Source organism: Spermophilus citellus (assembly GCF_964194105.1).
Source record: "Spermophilus citellus genome assembly, chromosome: 3".
NCBI lineage: Eukaryota > Metazoa > Chordata > Mammalia > Rodentia > Sciuridae > Spermophilus > Spermophilus citellus.
In genome coordinates this window covers 124,997,128-125,017,578 of record NC_138184.1, presented here as the reverse complement: position 1 = coordinate 125,017,578, position 20,451 = coordinate 124,997,128, and the positions used below count along the sequence as shown (strand labels likewise).

Genomic DNA, 20,451 nt, shown 5'->3' with positions numbered 1-20,451 from the left:
AGGGGTGAAAATGCACATAGAGGGACATTCATCAGGTTCACAGAAGTCTCCTGCCTAACAGAGGCCAAGGGGCTGTGGGCCATGAAGACTGGAGAAGGTCTGGGAATTCTCTGGGTTCTCAGTGCAGTAGGGAGGGTGCAGAGGGAATGAGAGGGCTAAGGGTGAGGAGCAGCTGACTATCTTCTAGCTCAGGGCAACCCCTGTAGCTCTCAGTGTCCCCTGTAGGTGTTTATGGTAAACAAGAAACTAAATGCTAAGACAAAGCTTTAGCCACTGCCAGAAGAGACAAAACAGAAATATCAAAAAATGAGGTAAACCCATTATTATTTCTAGTTTGTATAAATCAACTGAAAAATGGTACAATGATTGATCATAGATACACAAAAATTTTAAGCGTTACTGTATATCAGCAATAAATACACAGTATAAATGGCAAGAAATTTCATTCTTAAAAGCAATAAAATGGTCTCTCATCATGAATCAATGTAAAAGAGAATATGTATCAAAAAAATTAAAATGGCAAAGAATATAATTTATAGTTGACTGAATGAAAAGAGATGCTTTATCAGTGAACAGGGATATTCATCATTATGAGTGTGTTGATTTTCTCCAATTAATGTACAAATTTCTATGTTTTTAAATAATGTAACATCTAATATGCAGCATTATGTTAATGTAATATAATGGAACTTACATAAGTCATTGAAATAAAAGTGCCAAAGAGAGGAATATGTTTTTAGTTGATAAAATGTTTCTGAAGGATAGCTAGAAATATAAATCTGTAATAATGACCCCAAATTATTAAAAATGATGAGGAAGAATGGAGATGGCTGATGATTTACATAAGGTTCTCACTATAAATTGACAAGGATTTAAACAATGGCATGCTCATGGAACACAGAGCAATGGAATAGATTAGAAAATTCAATAACTGATCCAAGGGTCTATAATTTACTATGATAAAATTGACATTTTTAATTAATGGGAAAGGATATGATATTCTTTAATTTTTAAAAAGGTGAAACTCTTATTCATAAATTCTTTGGAAATAAATATCATTGAAATTAATGAAGAGGGCTGGGTATGTGGCTCAGTGATAGAGTACTTACCTAGCATAGTTAAGGCCCTGGTTTTAATCCCTTGCACTGTTATGTCCGCCCCCTGCCAAATAACACTAAAATAATGAAAAATAGAAACAGGAAAAAGTGATTTTCAGATGAGGGAAGGACTTTCTAAATATAAAAGACATAAATCATAAAAGTTCACAAGTTCCTTTGATAAGAATTTGTTAATATTTCAAAATATTCAAATAATTAAAATGATAGGACAATTTATAAGCTTATAAAACTTTAAATACTCGGTGAAAGAAAAGTTAAAATTCTCAAATCAAGTTTAAAAATAACATGTTGTTTGGCGTGGTGGCCCATACCAGCAATTCAAAAGGCTGAGGCAGGAGGATCACAAGTTCAAGGTCAGCCTCAGCAACTTAGTGAGGCCCTAATTAACTTAATGAGACCCTGTCTCAAAATAAAAATAAGGGCTGCTTATGTAGGTCAGTAGTTAATCACCCCTGGGTTCAATCCTCCTCAGTAGACAGAAAGAGAGAAATAGAGATAGAGATAGAGATAGAGATAAAGATTGAGATAAAGATAGAGATGGAGGAGGAGAAGGGGGAAAGGATAGGGGAGGAGAGGAGGAGGATGAGGAGGAGGAAGAGGAGGAGGGAGAGAGAAAGAAAGAAATAATGCGTGTCAATAGAAATTCTGGCAGATAACTTGAACAAATCCTTCATTAAAAAAAGAAGAGTTTATATCTAATAAACTTAAGACTTCATGTCACACAGGAGCATAAAATTACAAAGACACAGAGGATAGCATTTTTCTTCTCTGACTAGAAAATATGACAAAAATGATTATGATCAGTGGAGAAATATGTAGAGGGAAAGGAAAAAATTTTCTGGTGATCTTAATCTGACTCCTATCATCGAGTATTGAATTTATAATACATATAAAATCATTAAAGTATTTATTCTCTTTGATAAAAATATGTAAAAAATCCAAAAGATATTAATATTTTTATCGCAGATTCTTCATAAAAAAACTTGCAAACCTACATTTCTGAGAATAGCAGATTGATTAGGTGATTTCTGTTACATATGTAAGTTTGTATTACTATGAAAGAGTATTCAATTCTTGAATTCTCTTTTATAAGAGCATATATTGATGTGGAATAGGTAGGTCATATGCTGCTGTGGTATAAAGCTGTCTTATGAGATAAATCATATAACATAAGAACAATCAGGTTTTTTTTTTTAAAAAAAGAAACAACACAATTTGGGCTGATGTGCCCTGAAGTTCATGTGGAATTGTGGATGTTCTGCTTTCAATGTCTTTGCATTGAGCATGCATTTCTTTTTTTAATTTAAATAAATAGCACAAATTAACAATATATTATTTTTTTCAAAATGCCAAATGATTTAATAAAAAGAGAAAAAAACAAATTATAAGGAAGGGGCACATACACATACATAGTGGAGCGATAGATACAGTTTGGATCAAACGAGTGTGATATTGGCTGAAAGAATTTAATTTAGCAGTTTTGGTGATGAATACCCTTTTAGTCCTCCTCTTCCTTAAGGGGGATTTCAGAGATTTAGGTGTGTTCTTTTTAGGAAGAACTGAATGTGGATGTGTCCTGAGCAGATAGAAGTAGCTTTCCTTTCTCTTCTCCTTTTTCCTCCTCTCTTTCTTGATGGCTTAACATAAGAACTATCATGTTAACAATTTTTGCTTGTTTGTTCATGGTGCTGGGGTTTGAACCCAGGACCTCATGCATATTAGGCAAGCAGTATACCACTGAGCCACATCCCCACCCCCTATCTTAACAAAATTTTAAGTGTACAGTAAATATTGTTAACTATAGGCACAATATTGTAAAGCAAATCTCTAGGAGTAATTCATTTTGTATAACTGAAACTTTGTATCTTTTGGTTAATACCTTCTCATTTCCCTCTCCCATTAGCCTCTAGTAACCATTATTGCACTCTGCTTTTGAGTCTGCTCAATCAATGGTATCACATAGTATTTGTCTTTCTGTATCTGATTTCACTTAACACAATGTCCTCCAGGTCTATTCCTGTTGTCACAAATGGCAAGATCTCCTTTTTAAAGGCTGAATAGCATATATAATAGAATAATAAATATCTCTGTGTACGTGCGTATATATATATATGTAACCTCTGTGTGTGTGTGTGTGTGTGTGTGTATGTGTACACATGTGTGTGCATTTTAGTCAGCTTGCAGTTCATGGCTTCAGAGATCAAAGGCTATAGACAGTCAACTCCAATCTGTGCCTTAGGTGAGACAGAATATCATGGCAGGAGTGTGGTGGAGGAAAGTGTCTCAGAATGTGGTCACCAGGAAGCAGAGAATGAGACTGCACTCACAAAGGGCAAAATATATACCTCAAAGACACCCTAATGACCTACCTTCATCATCATACTCTTTTGCCATGGTAGTCTGTCTCACCTCTGCCCCAGAGCAATGGAGCTGGGCATCCAAGAACTTACACCTCTGAAACTGTGAGCCAGAAAATAAAGTTTTCCTCCTCTAAAATTGTTCTCATCAGATTTTTTTTTGGTAACAGAGGTAAAAAACCTGACTAAAACTGTGTGTATATCACAGTTTCTTTATGCATTCATCTGTCATCACAGAACATTTTTGTTTTTACATCCTGACTCTTATGAATAGTGTTGCAATGAACATAAGAGTGCTGATATATCTACAACATACTGATTTAATTTCTTTGGATATATACTCAAGAATGGAGTTATAAGATCATATAATAGTTCTATTTTTATTTTTTTGAGGAATCCACAGCTGTTTTCATGGTGGCACCACTTTACATTTCCAACATTAGTATTCAAAGTTTTTCTTTTATCTGCTTCCTAACACTTCCTCCTATTTTTTTGTGTGTATATAGTAACCTTCTGAACAAGTATGAGGTGAAAGAACACTGTTGTTTTAATTTTTTTTAAAGAGAGAGTGAGAGAGGGGAGAGAGAGAAAGAGAGAGAATTTTTAATATTTATTTTTCAGTTCTCGGCGGACACAACATCTTTGTTGGTATGTGGTGCTGAGGATCGAACCTGGGCCGCACGCATGCCAGGCGAGCGCGCTACCGCTTGAGCCACATCCCCAGCCCCTGTTGTTTTAATTTGATGATTAGTCACATTAAGCATCTTTTCATGAACTTATTTGCCTTTCTTAAGTCTTCTCTTAAGTAATGTTTGGGTCCTTTGCCCTTTTAAAATTTAGGTTGTTTTCTGACTTTTGAATTTTAGGAGTTTCTTATATATTTTGGACATTGTCCTTGTATCAGATACGTGGTTTGCTAATATTTTTCTCCCATTCTGTGTGTTGCCTCTTCATTCTTTTAATTTATGGTGTAGAAGTTTTCAGTTTGTTTTAATCCCAAGTAGACAGTGTCTTTCAAAAGATAATGATATATGTTGTAGGTAAGATGGATTACAGGTGAGGGGACAGGTAATGAGATCCGTTGGCAGTAGCGCTCCATTTCTACTGTAGGGTTTGAAGTCACTTCCTCTGATGTCTGCAACATCCACTCAGTTCCTAATCTGGGAAGGAAGATGAGTGTCAGGCTTCTGACATTCTCTGGTGTTCTTTCTCTCTCTCCTCCTGCCTTTGGTCTGTGCCCATTCTTAATCTCTCAGGTTGCTGCTTTCTGGTTCTGTATCCCATTTCTGATGATGAGTTTGCAGCTTGAACTTGTAGATGTATATGGATTCTCTTGTTTGGACCCTTGAATAGAATGAGATTTTCATTTCTTTTCTCGTTTTTTTCCCCTGCTTCTGGCAGCTCTGGACATCAGTGATTAATCTCCTGGACATATGATGTACAAAAACTTACAAAAGTATTTCTCTGGGGAAAGAGACTATGAATGAGGAGGGGGATATAGAGGTGAGCACATCACGGGCTTTCTAGAGGACTTTGATAAATGAGATCTGAATGCATTGGAGAGGCTGGAATGAAGAAAGGAAATAGAGAAATGAGTCTATCAGAAAAGACTCCTTGCGAGAGCAAGAAATACTGAAAAGACTGAGCCTCCAAAAGAGTTGTAAGCAAGGTCTAAATGAGATATTTGTACACCCATATTTATAGAAGCATTATTCACAAGAACCAAAAGGTGGAAGCAGCCCAAATATCTATCAATGAATGATATATTCATACAATGCATCTTACTTACCTTTAGAAAGAAAGGAATTTCTGACACCTTCTGTAACACAGATGAACCTTGAGGAGATTGCACCCACTTCTTCAGTCCCACTCTGTCTCATGGTTAGCATCTCCTGACCCTCTAAGCAGGAGCTTTGAGTTGCCCAGTAACAAAAGGACACTTTTATATGAGGCTCTTAAAACAGGCAAACTCATAGAGACAGACAGAAGAATGGGAGTTTCCAGGAACTCTGGGGAGGAAGCAGTGAAGGATTGTAATTTAATGGGGACAGTTTTATTTTGAGAAGGTGAAGCATTTCTGGAAATGAGTGGGGGTGATGGTGGTACCACCATGTTGGTGCGCATACACACAACTGAACTATACACTTGAAAATGATTCAGGTTTTAAATTTTGCTATGGATTTTTATTGCAATTTAGAAAAGATTGAGCCTTGAGAAAGGGGTCTGCTGTGCAAAAGTGACCACTCCCAAGGTCATCTTTGAGAGAAGAAAGGGCAATTGGGGCTGAGTTGAAGCAGGAAGGCAATTTGGCTCAGAGCAGCTGAGTGCTGGTGGGAAAGGCCCCACCCAGAGACCACTGAGTCACTCCTCATCCCAAGAGTCAAGGGAGTATCGGCTAAGCTGGTGACTTTCCAGAAGAGCTTTGTTATTCCCCCCCACCAAAACTAAATGAGCTCAAAGAAAAAAAAGAAATATTATCTAGAGGACTCGCAGATTAAAGTACCAAATTTGACTGTCTTTTGGATCTACCCTGACCTATGGGACCATGCTGTGTGAATTTTCTGAATTTGAAACTTACTGTCATTCTTTTAGGGAAAACCAGCATCTCTTGCTCCTCTCCACATCTCTTCTTCTTCCATTGTTTTGGGCTCCACATTCCCTGCCTTCCCATTAGATGACAGTTGCAATGTCAGCCCATATCTTCATGCTCCCACTCCTGCAATCCCACTCTATCTCTTGTGGTTAGCTTCTCCCAATACACTAATTTGAGGAGCCTCGAGCTCCCTCAAAATTGGTTCTCACCCTACCACACTCAAACTGAGACAAAGATCTGCTAATTTTACTTTCTAAGTCTCTCTTAAATCCACCTGGATGCACCTTTCTTTGCCAGGGGACATCTTCACCCTTTCTTTTATCAGGCCAATGTGTTTTATGACCTCAAATAAGTTAAGATTCCCAGCTAGACTGGATTCCACATCTTGTAAAGGGAAGTAAAGGAGAAAGGACCTTCAGCCACCTTTAAATTATGAACTCCCATCTCTACATTGTGTTTAGAGAAAGAAAGTGGTGGATTTTTAATAGTTTCTTTTTGTGATTACATTAACAATTTTAGCCATAGGCTAGATAGGAAGGAAGATCAGAGTCTACTCCAGAATAAAACATCAAAGCAGCAAAGTCTTTAAAACACAAATTTAAAAATAAAAGACATAGAGATAGCCAAAGATGGCAATGAATATTTTTCCTTTATTATCATGAAATTGCTGATTCTTCCCATTTCAAAAGTTAAAGTTCTAGTGCTGGCAATTTGCATGTCCTTTAATTCTATAAAGCATTTATTTTCAACTTTGACAAAGTCAGCCAATAACAACAAACAATAAAAAATGATAGAAAATGTTGAAGAGGCTTTCACATCTACAAGTTGTACGGCAGTTTCTAGAAGTTCTCTTTGAAATGATATTTGTAGGTAATAAAACCTATATCCATGTATAATTCAAGAAGAATAATGTAATGTTTTAATTGCAACATGAAAGAGAAATAGGAAGCAATTTGTAATAAAACAATAAGTTCTCATTGCTCAGGTCTGACTTCATCAGCACACAGAGGGAGGTATTCAGATGCTTGCCCTTATGAGGAGTAAGTCTGGATTGAAAATGATCTGAAGCCATTAGTGGAACTAAAAGTAAAGGAAATGCATAAATGTAGACACTAGAATAAAACTTCATGTGAAAGTGAGTAATGACAGGTCAGACTTAAATATATGTAATACAAAGATGGATAAAGCTTATATTCAAGTAGAAAAGTATAGGGAGAAAAATTAGACATGATTGAAATGGATGAAAGAACTTTACTTATTCTAAGTGATCTGAGTCTTATTTAAAAGCAACCCACCAGGTAATTTCCTGTGTCATCACACGGGCCAGGGAATAAGGACACATAGCAAAAGATTTGCCTCTTATTTTATAATTCCATTCCGTGTCAGTGCCTCCAGTCAGTCTCCAGGTTTTTAAGAACTTTAGAGATTTATTCTTTAGTAGGTGATAGAAAATAGAAGATGAATTGACCAAAGAAACAGTGATATAGAGATGCCAAGAGGGTAGATATTTGGGAATAGCATCAGAATAAGATTGAAAAGTAATTGAAAGCTTTCATGTTAGTAATTTCAATGTATAATTTTTACACAACTAATTTCATATTGAAATATATATATATATATATATATATATATATATAGTGGCAGTAATATAAATTACTTCGCCTTTTGATAATGATATTTAGTGCATTTCATTAACCTCTGCTGAGTTAAAAATCTTAGTGTTAAATGCAGTACAATTCTTCTGTCATATATTTGCATGTCATGGGCCAAATGAAGGCTGATAAAGCTGTGTGGCACTGCAAATTCAAAAGCACTGAGTGGCATCACTATGGTTAGTGTGGTGCTATGAAATGATGAACAGCGTTAGAATCACTTGATAGTCTTCTGCCTAGTTATACAGGGTTGCATTCCTGCAGAATTCAATGTGCTATACATGGAAACTGCACAGAAACTTTGGGTATATGTGTCTAAGCTGGAATAACTAAAGGGACTTCTCACTTGCAGGAATGTGTGATGGGTCTCACAGAACACAAGTTAAGGACTGTTCTTCGTTGGGCTAGGCTGTCCTGCACTTCATAGGACACCTGCTATCCCACAGCTTTGCACACTTCATTTATTTATTTTTTTCAACATTTTCTATTGGTGCATTATAGGTGTACCTAACAATTTCTTATTACATATTCACACATGCACCTAATATAACAGTATAATTTGGTTAGTATCACTCCCCAGCACCTCCCCTTCCTCTTCTCTTCTCACCCACATTTTTGTTCCCTTTCTTCTACTAATTTCCCTTTGATTTTCATGAGATACTTGCCATCCTCCTTATACTTTCTTTTAATTTTTTTATGTTATTGTTTGCTTGTTTTGTTTTGTTTTTGGATATTGGGGATTGAACCCAGGGCTTCTCACATACTAGGCATTGCTCTGCCACTAAGTTACATCCCCAGCCTGTACCACCCCCTTTATATTAATCATGCCTTTTTACTTTCTGTAATCTGATGATTAACATCTTGGGGCCTTAATGGCTCTGGAGGGACTGCCTCCCCAGGCTAGACACTTCCCAGAGATAATAAGTGTCTGGCCTGTGAGTGTGCACTTGTTGTGCAAAACCTCCAGGCTAGAGCCCCCACTCCCATCACCTCCTTTATGGGGCTCTCACACTCTGGGGCATTATCTCCTGCCTCGGTGATTACCCAAGGCCAGGTTTGAGATAACTAGAGGAATCCTTTATGCCCCATAATCTAATGAAATTTTATAAAAAAAAATCAATTTTAAACCTACTTAATCCTACTCACCTGTTCCTTCTCTTAGAAACCATTGTATAGGCTCATGTTCACATTTCCTCTTCCCTCTGTTTGGTGCTACCCTATGTTTGTTCCTACTGAGATCTATGAGTAATAAATTTTCTTCTCAATGGCAGCTCTCATCTTCTGATCTACTGGCTCCTCTGTCTAATAATTATAAAAACTTACATTTAAAAACACCCATTTGAGGTGCCCACCAAAAGTGCTCCTTCCCACATTTCTAAAATCCCTGTGAAAGTATCATCAAATCAAGGATTTCTGAAAGTCTGTTAAGTATGAGGGTCTATCCCAGATGGGAGAGTGAGAACTGACTCTCCTCTCTCCCCGCACCATAAACACACACACCAAACTCCACCCAAATGCTTTCTCTCCATTGTCTTCTTTCTTTCTTCCTTACAAAGCAGTTGCACAGGCCTGACCCTGAAGTTTCTCAATCCCATATAGATGGGGCACCATCTAATTCCCCAGGCTGCAGGACTCAGTGTCAATGGCAGGTCTCCTTGCTCTGTTCGAGCTCATGAGCCAACAGCTGGTCCTCTCTGAGAGTTTTCGTTTCATAAACTCTTCTTTATGTGCTTCCAATTAAATCTGATTCAGCTCGATCTGTCAAATCTCATTGACTTCTCCTTTTATCACTGTCAGGTTTTTTTTTTTTTTTTTCTGGTGGGGGGATGATGCTAATTAGTTTCCTGGTCTCCACAAGCCAGCAGGCAGTTCCCCTTGAGGAGAAAAGCTCAGTATGCACTGAGGGCCTATGTACATATTAATGTGCCCGATTACATTTGGTAATGTGAGCAGGGGGCCTGTGGGTCTGGAGTTGCACATAAAACAAATTTGGATTTATAAGCAAAAGCAAAAAGCAGGCAAGAGCTGAGGAACCTCCACACTCACATGGATTTGGCACCTCCTTGCTTCAGTTAGATTAATGGATTAATTGAGAAGAGTTTAAAAGTCCGGATATATTAGTACTGAGATGGCTTAATTAAGCAAGTCAACCTTTAATATTTAATTTATCTTTAATTTCTTTTTATCTAACTCTGAAATGCCTCTTATATTTTGCCCCTCCTTTCTGTCCTTGAAGCCACCACCCTAGTTCAGGCCTCTTTGCCCTTGCTCTAGACCAGTTTTTACCTTTACAACTCCTTCCCATATCTCCAGGTCCCACCCATTGTCCACAGTCTACCCTCCATGTGGACATGAAGTCACAGTTTTTAAATATTGACTGTGTGGATCCAACCCTCCCTTGTCTTGATAAACTTCCCTAACTCCAAAATGCCTACAGAATAAAGGTTTGTGTGCTTTGTGGCTCCTAGTCTATTCTTACCTCTCCTGGTGTTCATTCATGCTTCTATTTCTGTTCCAGTCACACTGATGGGGGGAGCAATGTGTCTGGTATCACCACACAGGATGACCAAAGAAAACAAGATACTCCATTAAATTCAAATTTCAGAAAAACTACAAATAATTTTGGGGACATACTTATAGTTAGATGTTATTTGATGTTTGTCTGAAATTCAAACTCAATCTGGTATCCTGTATTTAATAAATCTAGCAATATTTCCCTATTCCTCTCTGCCTCCTCCTCTTCTTCTTCTTCTTTTTTTTTTTTTTTTTTATTGTTGTTTGGTACCATGGATCGAACTCAGGGGCACTCGACCACTGAGCCACATCCCCAGCCTATTTTATATTTTATTTGGAGACAGGGTCTCACTGAGTTGCTTAGTGCCTCGCTTTGGCTGAGTCTGGCTTTGAACTCGAGTTCCCCCTGCCTCAGCTTCCCAAGCTACTGGGATTACAGGTGTGCATCACCACACTGACTCTCTGCCTCTTCTTTCTCAAGTCTTGTCCCCCACTCAAAGAGCCTGCTTCAATGGAAGCAGGCTAGTGTTGATGGAAACTCTGCAATTGTAATACTTGTCACCTGGGTTTCTTCTCAATAGCTTTGCTTGGTCATCTTCACTAGAATGAAGGTTATAGGAAGGTGAGATCTGTGCCTGATTCATTAGCTTGACCCTTATACCACCAGAGAAAGATTAACTGATTCTGTATAATAGCTGACATCTCTCTGGAACAGAAAGATGCAAACTGGAGAACAGCAAGACAAGGCGTCAGATGTTCCAAATTCAGGTGACCTCCTGAGGTTCATTGCCATGGTACGGCAGTCTTAGGAGCCCTGTTCATTCTCGGGCTGGAACTGTGGGTGTTGGGAGAAAAACCAGCTCCTCTCTTTCTGCCATCACTCAGAGTACTCATTATCTACTGTCAGCAAAGCATCCCCCACCATGAGTGGGGCTGGAGAGTGGTGGGATTTCCCAGAACTCAAATGAGTAAATGAGTTCATGATCAATAAAAAACAGCATTTTTGTTCCATTAAAGGAGAGTCATGACTCCTGAAATTGTTGTACTTGTGCTTGTTTATGTACACTTATGTTCATGTGTGTACATATGAATGTGCATTTGTGTGCCCACATGCATGGTGATCATCTCTTTCAGTAATGGCCCAAAGATTGAGAAACATAAAATGTCTTTGCATAACTTCCACTTAAAGTAGAGCAGAGCTGAGGTCTTGTTTTTGTGGCAAAACAAATGTGAAGATATTCGATTGCTTCCTTTGGAAAGGCAAATTGCACCTAGTTGCCCCTCTAGAATCTGCATAGAGGTACAAAGCAAAGCAGTTGCCAGAGGTACTGTTCTTTTCCTGTTGATTCTAAAAACTTTCATTGTAATATTTCAGATGGATCTATGCTTATTATAAAATGTTTTAAAAGTAATTGCATTTATGAATAAGCAGAGAGAAAAAATTCAATTACCTCCAATCTCACTGAACAGAGCTAATAATATTTTTTCTGTTCTTTTTCAGATACTTTTCTGCACATAGCTGGGTTCATATTGTATACATATTTCTCTCTTTTTAAAAAGATAGTATCATCAGAAGCATTTATCCACATCTTTAAAAATATTGTTAAAGGCTGTCCAATATGTCATCAAATGAAAGAAATAATTTCGTGCACCTTCCTCTTTGCAAGTTTAAATAATTTTTGCCTTTTTCCCATTATAAATGAAACTACAGTTATCTTGTTTGCACTCAGATGTAGGTACCCATTTTTTTTATCATTTAGTCTTCTAGATTCAGAGGATTTTGATTGCTAACTCAATTCCAAAGTGTTTGATTCTTATTATGGATTTGGTATTGTGAATGTGATGCCCACCACACTGTCCATGACAGTGACTGCACACTCACCTAGGATACCCCTTAGCAGGAAAGGGGCTGCTTCATGAACATTTGCACAAAAATTTTCCTGATGTACTTGTTTGTTTATTTATTATCTCCTTTTACTTCCACATGTGAATTGTTCACATGTGTGTGAACAAGGGCTTATTCTGCAATTGGCAGTTAAAGCAACTGGGGTCCTAGGGCTGGGGTGAATCACTTTGCTTGTTGTAGGCAAGGGCAACTTGTTTAAAGGAACTTGTCAATATCTGCTTGCCTTGCACCTGTGTGCTCAGATAGGCATGAAAAGGGAGACCAGCCACTGTGTGGCTTCTAAGAGCACCAACTCTGTGTCTTTGGACAAGCCTTGCTGTCCCTTCCTTTCTGATAGGAAGACAGAAGTGGTAATGTTATATCTGTGGTTGCAGCACCATGTAAATTAATCCAGATAAAGACTCTGGACAGCACTTAAAGCAGAGAGAGCCAGAGGAATGCTATATGATGTGAACTACTTACCCAGATGGACTCATCCTCTTTCTACCTAGGGATGATGCTTAGTTTGTTAGGCTCTTTGAGAACCCTGCCTGCAATAGTTTGCTCAGTCAGCTGTACAAAATACCTCAGGCTGGGTACCTTAAATAACAACCATTTATCATCTCATAGCTCTGGAGACTGGAAGACAAATGTGTTAGCAGGGTTGATTTCTCTCTCCTTGGCTTGTAGATGGCTGTCTTCTTCTTGTCCTCCATCTCCAATTTCCTCTTCTCATAAAGCACCAGTCTCGTTGGATTAGGACTCACCTTTTGCCTTCATTACTTCTTTAAAGATCATCTTTCCAAATGCAGTCACATTCTGAACTCCTGAAGGTTAGCGCTTCAGTGGTGGATTTTGGGGGACACAAGCCAGCCCACAGTGAATGGTCGTACTAGACCCAATAACAACACTACATACTCCCTTCCTTTTCCAAAGATGATAGGTCCATCGTTCCCCTTGGAGTATATGACCATCTTTTTGAATAATCTGATTAGACTATGTAAACACTTGCATATTTCTCTTTTGCTTGGTGGTCAAAGTGCAAAACTAGTCTTCGCATAAACCTTTTGTATTCCAATCACTTGTAGAATTTAGGCCTTTAGATTAGTTGCACTCATCACACTTAAGCTAGAATAGATGCATTAAAGAAAATTGAAAAGTGTTAATAATTAAATCCCCTTTCATTTCAACTTCTAATGAGGGCAAAGTGGCTGTTAAATGGACTGAAATGAATTTGAAGAATACGTTTGAAGAATGTTGATACATTTCATATGGAAATGTAAGCATTATGAATTATTCCTCTTTGTGGGAGTTTTAATTGATTTATTCTTTCAGTTACTTACTTTATGCTCCTCCTCTTATCCAGGAATCTATGCAAACATCGAAGATCGGCATGAGATGAGCAATAAGGAAATAAAGTAGCAATGTGGGGCAGGAATGAGACTTTACTCTGGGGAATAATCAACAATTATTCAAAAAAAGGTTTATCCATAGGGGAATAGTAACTGGACGATGGATTAGGAATGCTTCCAAGTGTTGATACCTGAGATCGACATTGGACAGGCTAGGAAGTATTTATTGTCAACCAATACTGGTGACCTGACTTGAGGGGTCCTAATACTTGTTGTTAGGCAAAAACTGATTTTGGCCCTTCAATAGATGAATGAATAAAAAAAATGTGGCATTTATTAAAAAAAAACAAAACAAAACAAAAAAAGGTTTATTGAGCACTTCTCAAAGTCTCCTAGTGGGACTGGATGTGAGTGGGTCCTAGCAGATGGCCCTGACTTGGACCTTAGGAGATTTAGGGCTTCCTTCAAAGCTAATACACTGATTCAGGATATCACTGGTTTATGCATGGGATGCATATTGAAAATATGAAAACATATTCTATTATGGAGTCTTCATTTACATATAAAATAATTATATTCATGTTAATTCAATTTTTAGGAACTTTTGGTTTAAGGAAACCATGGTATTTCCCCTTCACTGCATCATATTGGAAGAGTATATGTGGCTTGGTAGAGAAACAGCGACGCTCTCTAAGTTCTAGTTTGTTCTTCTTCAATGGGAACTTTGATAATCAAGGTATGTAAGGAATAGCACCATTAGATGCATTTGTATTCTGGTCAGTTTGATTTTTGATTTTCACTTTTGGGTGAGCCTTTAGAACTTAGAACTGATTCTTAGAAACTGACTTTCAGACTGTCTTGGGTTCAGAAACAGCTGCAGGACTAAAGTGCAAGGCACTGTCCCCTGGTCATATCTTGTTCGCGTGAGCCCAGGAACCCCAGAATATTCACATTACTTATTATTCCAAGCACTCCCACTCTCTGTATTCTATGTATCATTTATATTTGTGCATCTCTAATAATTTGGTAAAACTGAAGCATTTGTCTAAAAATGAAGGACATTGAAAAATAAAATAAAAGCAAAGCAGTTGCCAGGTGTGGTACACTTAAACATGTCAAAGTGATTTCACACATGCCAGCTTCTTCCATGTTTCTGTGAGAGAATATCAATGCCACTTACCAATGGATAATGCTCTTAGGATAAACTGCTTGCTCTAAGGAGATGAGGGCAGGACTGTTCTCATATGGCTGTATTCTAGTCACAGCCCACTCCTGTGGCCAGACACATGGATACTTCTACAAATGGACCACTCAGATGGGTGCACCACCCATGGAGTTGCAAGTTCCCATCATGCCGGGTTTCTGTTCTCACGACCAAAAGGCTCAGAGGTCACTCCAGGTAAACTGGGCTGACTGGGCCGCACAAAATAACCACACAAGAGACACAAATACCTTTTTCATTGGGGTTGCTATGATGGCTCCTCTGACCTTAAAGGTTTGCAGGAAGAGAGAGAGAGAGAGAACACGCACTGACCCCTTTTATTGAGGAGAAGCTATTCAAATGAGGCAAGGGGTCAGGTTTCAGGGGGCTGAGTCTATCTTCATGATGTCCACTGTCAGCAGGTTGACTGACATCTGGGTAGGCCACACACAAGGGCACAGTAAGAGAAGGAGACACACACAAGGCACTTCCATGGAAGATTCTATCCTAAACAGGGCAAGGGGTAATATTACAAAGGAACAGGTGAGCTTAGCTACACCCATGGGGCTGCAGCAAGATACACCCATGCACCAGACACCATTCCCCTCAAACCCAAGAAGGGTGGGGAGAGCTCTGCCACATTTCTGTGACTGAGTGCCTCAGCACCCAGCCGGGGAGTGTGACTCAGTCACATGCAAGGTTGGTCTCCCACACCATCATGGTGTTTGTATGCTATGAGTTAATATTGGGAGTAATTTTTTTTCTGATTAAACTAGTAAAACATGAATCTTTTAGAAAATTTGGAATATCAACTCTCATCAAGCAGAATATTTCTTATGGACCTTTTGGTGTGTAACTCACCTACCTTGTTCTTTTCTCTACATCAAGAAATACATGCGTGTGTCTTTATTTTTGTATTTTCTACAAATTATTTCTCATAAGGGTTCAAAACTGTCATCTGTGATTTCACTTAATTTCTGCCATTAAGTAACTTTCTTTTTGCTTTGAATAAGGATTTTTGAACTGCTATGCATGTCACAGAATTAGAATTCAATTCTAAAGAAAACAATGCAACAATAAGTGTAAATGTTTTTGGGGGGCTTTTGAAATCATATCGGAAAGAATTTTCATCTTTCTCACAGGGCCATTACCGCAAAGCAGAGGAGAGCTTGAAGGAGACGCTCCAGGAGTCACCCTGCTGTCTGTGACTAAGGAGCATGAGGGCCACAAGGTGGCTGTCCAAGACCTCACCCTCACCTTTCACAGAGGCCAAATCACCGCACTGCTGGGGACCAACGGTGCCGGGAAAACCACCATCATGTGCGTCCCAATTTGCTTTCCTTTGTTCTTACAAATACCAGTTTACCCATGACACACCAAAGGTCTGATTTCTTTTACTCCTTTTCTTTTCTTTGTATTTTTTTTAGTCCAGTTCAGAGTTCAGTGACACAGGAGAGAGTCAGAGCCTTCTCCCCCAGAGTGGATCTATGTCACACAATTACCCAATTACATTTTAGACCTAGAGTAGCTTCTGAGGAAGGATGGGATGCATGGAGCTTTTTTCTTTTTTTAACCAAGTCAATCTGTTAATGTTTTTATCAGATCATTATAATTATACATAGTGTTTGGATTCTTTTTGACAAAATTATATGCACAAAGAATTTGATTTTGATCCCCATTTCGTCTCTTTCTTTTTCCCTCCCCTTTTTCTCCTTCCTCTACTGATCTTCCTTTCACTCCTTTATTTATTTTTGACTGGTACTTTACATATGTACACAAAGGTGAATATATATAATATATATATATATAATATATATATATATAATATATATATATTATATATATATAATATATATATATAATATATATATATAATATATATATATATAATATATATATATTATATATATATAATATATATATATATAATATATATATATAATATATATATATTATATATATATAATATATATATATATAATATATATATATATATAAACACGAGTCTGTCAGAATCGTTTTCATATTTCTTTCCCTTCCTTCTTCCCTCCTTCTAGTTCTCCTTCTACTTCACTGATCTTCCCGATAATCTTTGTGCTTTCTGACCCCCTCCCCAGTTTCCTTCTTTCCATTATTTTGTTCTGGCTTCCACCTGTGAGAGAAAACGTTCAACCCTTGATAGTCTACATCTGGTTTATTTCACTCAGTAAGATTTTCTCCATTTCCGGTGGATGGATTTTTTTAAAAATATTTCTTCTTGTATTGCCTACAAATAATTTATTATATTTTACTTTAGTTTTGGAAAATCCTATGATACTTTCTTTTTCTAGAGGGCAAGATAATTTTGCTTTTTTGAATAGCAGAACTATATTTGCAAATTTTTAAATCATTTTAATTATTATTTTTTCCATATTCTGCTTCTTGTTTGCTTTTTTATTGAGATTTGGTTTTTGGCTTAGGGTCCAGGGGTCTAGATTTGATTAAAGAATCCAATTATGTGACCCTGGAAAAGCAATAAATTCAAATAGTCATAGTTCTGAGCTGGCGGTAGAACAGGTGGTATGCTAAAGGTTATCCCACTGAAATTATCGGATTTCTCTTAAAAACAAATCATATCCCTTTTGTCACTAAATATATAGGACTAAAGTATGAAGATAATACAAAGGATTTTGCCTCAAGCTTATTATGAAAGACAGAAAATTAATATATGCAAGGCTTCAGAATCTATATATGGGCTGGTCACTGCCTACAATCCCAGGGACTCAGGAGGCCAAGACAGGAGGACTGCAAGTTCAAAAGCAGCCTCAGCAACTTATTGAGGCCCTAAACAACTTAGTGAGACCCTTTCTCAAAATAAAAAATAGAAAAGGCTATGAATGTGGCTTAGTGGTTTAGTGGCTAAGCAACCTTGGGTTCAATCCCCGGGGCAGGGGGGAGAAGAAATCACAGAAAAAATTGGAATAGAACTAAAAAACTCTCTGAGACTTCTTTTAGCGTTTGCAAGTTATATAGATAATTCCCAAAGCTAGCATTCTACATCATGCTTTTACTAATGTACAGTTCTGCCCAGGAAAGCTTGGTGTGCTTGTTTAACAGAATGATGAGAATTAAATTTGGAGTTCCCTGAAGATTCAAAGCTTGCTGACTAGGCTGCAGCTAGTGTACTTGGGAAGTGCATGTTCAGTCCTGTGTAGTACTCCTGTCTTTACAGCAGGGCTTAATGAGAATCCAAGAGGCCCACTAATGAGCTCAGTCTTCACCATTAAAAACAAACCTCTTGGAGACTCCTACAGAATATGTATAGTTGGTTCCCCATGTCCATGGGCTCCTCAACCTCAGATTCAACCAATAGCAGGTCAAAAATATTTGAGAGGGTGGGGGTTATGGCTCAGTGGTAGAGCGCTTGCCTAGCATGCGTGAGGCACTGGGACCAATCCCCGACAACACATAAAAATAAAAACAAATAAAGGTATGGTGTCCATCTACAAGTAAAAAAAAAAAATTAAAAAATTGAGAAAAATATTGCCTCAGTACTGAATAGGTACAGACTTTTTGTCATTATTTCCTAAACAATATAATATGATAACTATTTATACACCATATACATTTTATAAGTATTAAAGTCATCTAGAGATGATTTAAATGATATGGGAGGGTTGCATAGGTTATTTGAAAACACTACATTGTGTGTTTTTTTGGGGGGAGTGGATTGGGTGTTAACTAGGGATTTAACCCAGAGGTGCTTAAACACTGAGCCACATCCCCAGTCCTTTTTATTTTATGTTGAGACAGGTTTTTGTTAAATTACTTTGGGCCTCACTAAGTTACTAAGGCTGGATTTGAACTTATGATCCTCCTACCTCAGACTCCATTTTATATAAGGCATTTGAGCATCTGAGGGTTTTAATATTCATGAGGAGTTGTGGAACCAACTTCTAAGGATACTGACTTCTCCTCTATAAGAGTAAAGTTGGATTTCCATCCGCAAGAATGGTCTGTGTTCACAGTGTATTACATGGGAACACAGACATTATCTTATGTCCCCATAAATTATTCTAGAATCTGTTACACATGGAATTGTGCCTTTTTTTTTTTTTTTTTGCTTAACCCATTTATGCCTGGTTGCAGTCTATCAGCAGCTTGGTCTTATGATTGATGGGTGGTATTCCATTGTATGGAGACTCCACAGTTTGGTCATGTTTTCATCTGTTGGTGACAATTGAGTCTGTTCCCAGTTTTTAGTGATTGTGAACAAAGCTGCTATGAATATTCATGTACATACCTTCATATGGCCATGTTTTAATGTCTCTTGCATAAATACTTAGGAGTATATTTGATAGTCCTAATATAGGTGAATTCTTAACGTTTTATAAATAAGGAAACAGTTGAAACAAGGAAGCAGAACTAGGCAATCCTCAGCTTGGTGAAGTCAGATAAGTGAGTATTGGGTAATGGATCACTCAACTCTTGTGGATTTGATAGGGACAAATAGTCTGGTGAAAGCAGGAGGAGGACTGGCCACAGGTTGGAAATCTAGGTTGACATTTCTGTTTGCTTATGCTCAGTTACGAGGAAAATATGTTATTTCTTTAGCTTGATTCCTTTATTATACAAATAAAGTTGGATTTTCCATCTAAAAGTCTGATACAACTTTAGTGCTTTATGATCACAGTGATCCATATGGGGGTATAGACATGATCATATTCTCACATTTCCAAGATTAATCAACCAATGTCCCCTGAACCTCCTCAGAACTTTTAACTGCGGATGTAGAAACTGTTGGTTCTTCATCGAATGCGCATTTCATCTGGGAGTTGATTGGATCATCAATGTTCAGAGTCTCAGCATCACTTTTATCCATGCTAATTTGTTTTCTCTGGCAGATCCATGTTGACAGGGCTCTACCCTCCCACTTCTGGGGCCATCATCATCAATGGCAAGAATCTGCAGACAGACTTGTCCAGGGTCAGGATGGAGCTGGGGGTGTGTCCGCAGCAGGACGTCCTATTTGCCAATCTCACCGTCCGGGAACATCTCCTACTCTTTGCTTCCATAAAGGCACCAGGGTGGACCCAGAAGGAGCTACAGCAGCAAGTCAACAAGTTAGTAAACAGTAGTCTCTTCACTCCTCCTGTCCTTGCCTAGTTCTGTAAGTGAAGAGTGTAGAAAGAGACACGTTAAAAATCAGCTATGCCTGTGTTTATGGGAGGAAGACATTTAGCAAATGGTTCTCAACCATAGAATTAAGATACCCACGAATACTGGGAATATCAGGGAGGGCTTTCCAGGGAAGGCACTGCATTTGATCTGTTATGTCTTTGAAGTGGGGAAGAGCTGAGCAAATGTGGGAAAGTGTGGATAAGCTGCTGGAGGAATTTTATGTGTCTGGAGCTAAGGGTTCCCAGGGGTGTCCTAAAATAAAAATAACACAGAAGCAAGCAGGAGAACTGGTTGTAAAAAACCTTGTTAGTCACAGCAAGGAGTTAGAACTGTATAGTGCACCTACAGGTGTTAAAGAGCAGGGGATTGTGCTTGGCTTCAGATCTGGAAGGTAGGTCTTACTACACTATAGCAGGTGCCATGGTCACGGGGGAGACCACCAGTACAGATGGAAGGAGCACTGATAGTACATCTGAGACCAGGCGCAAGAATGTGAATCACACTGTCATAGGCCACCGCAAACTGAGGAGAATAACCTGGGTTGGATCAAAGAGGATTGTGGAGCATGGACTGAAAGATGGGGTTCTTAGGCAGCTATGACAGAGATCCAGGGAAGAGA

At 38.2% G+C, this 20,451-nt stretch overlaps 1 protein-coding gene across 1 annotated transcript in view; it reads left to right on the top strand.

Moving 5' to 3' along the window:
- ABCA13 (ATP binding cassette subfamily A member 13) overlaps positions 1–20,451 on the top strand; it is a gene marked incomplete at both ends in the record, with an annotated part of 438,366 nt that overhangs the window by 186,747 nt on the left and 231,168 nt on the right. The window contains 3 exons of the mRNA XM_081283275.1: positions 14,070–14,207; positions 15,815–15,992; positions 19,556–19,774. Coding sequence (XP_081139401.1) covers positions 14,070–14,207; positions 15,815–15,992; positions 19,556–19,774 — 535 coding nt within the window. The remainder of the gene's footprint in view (positions 1–14,069; positions 14,208–15,814; positions 15,993–19,555; positions 19,775–20,451) is intronic.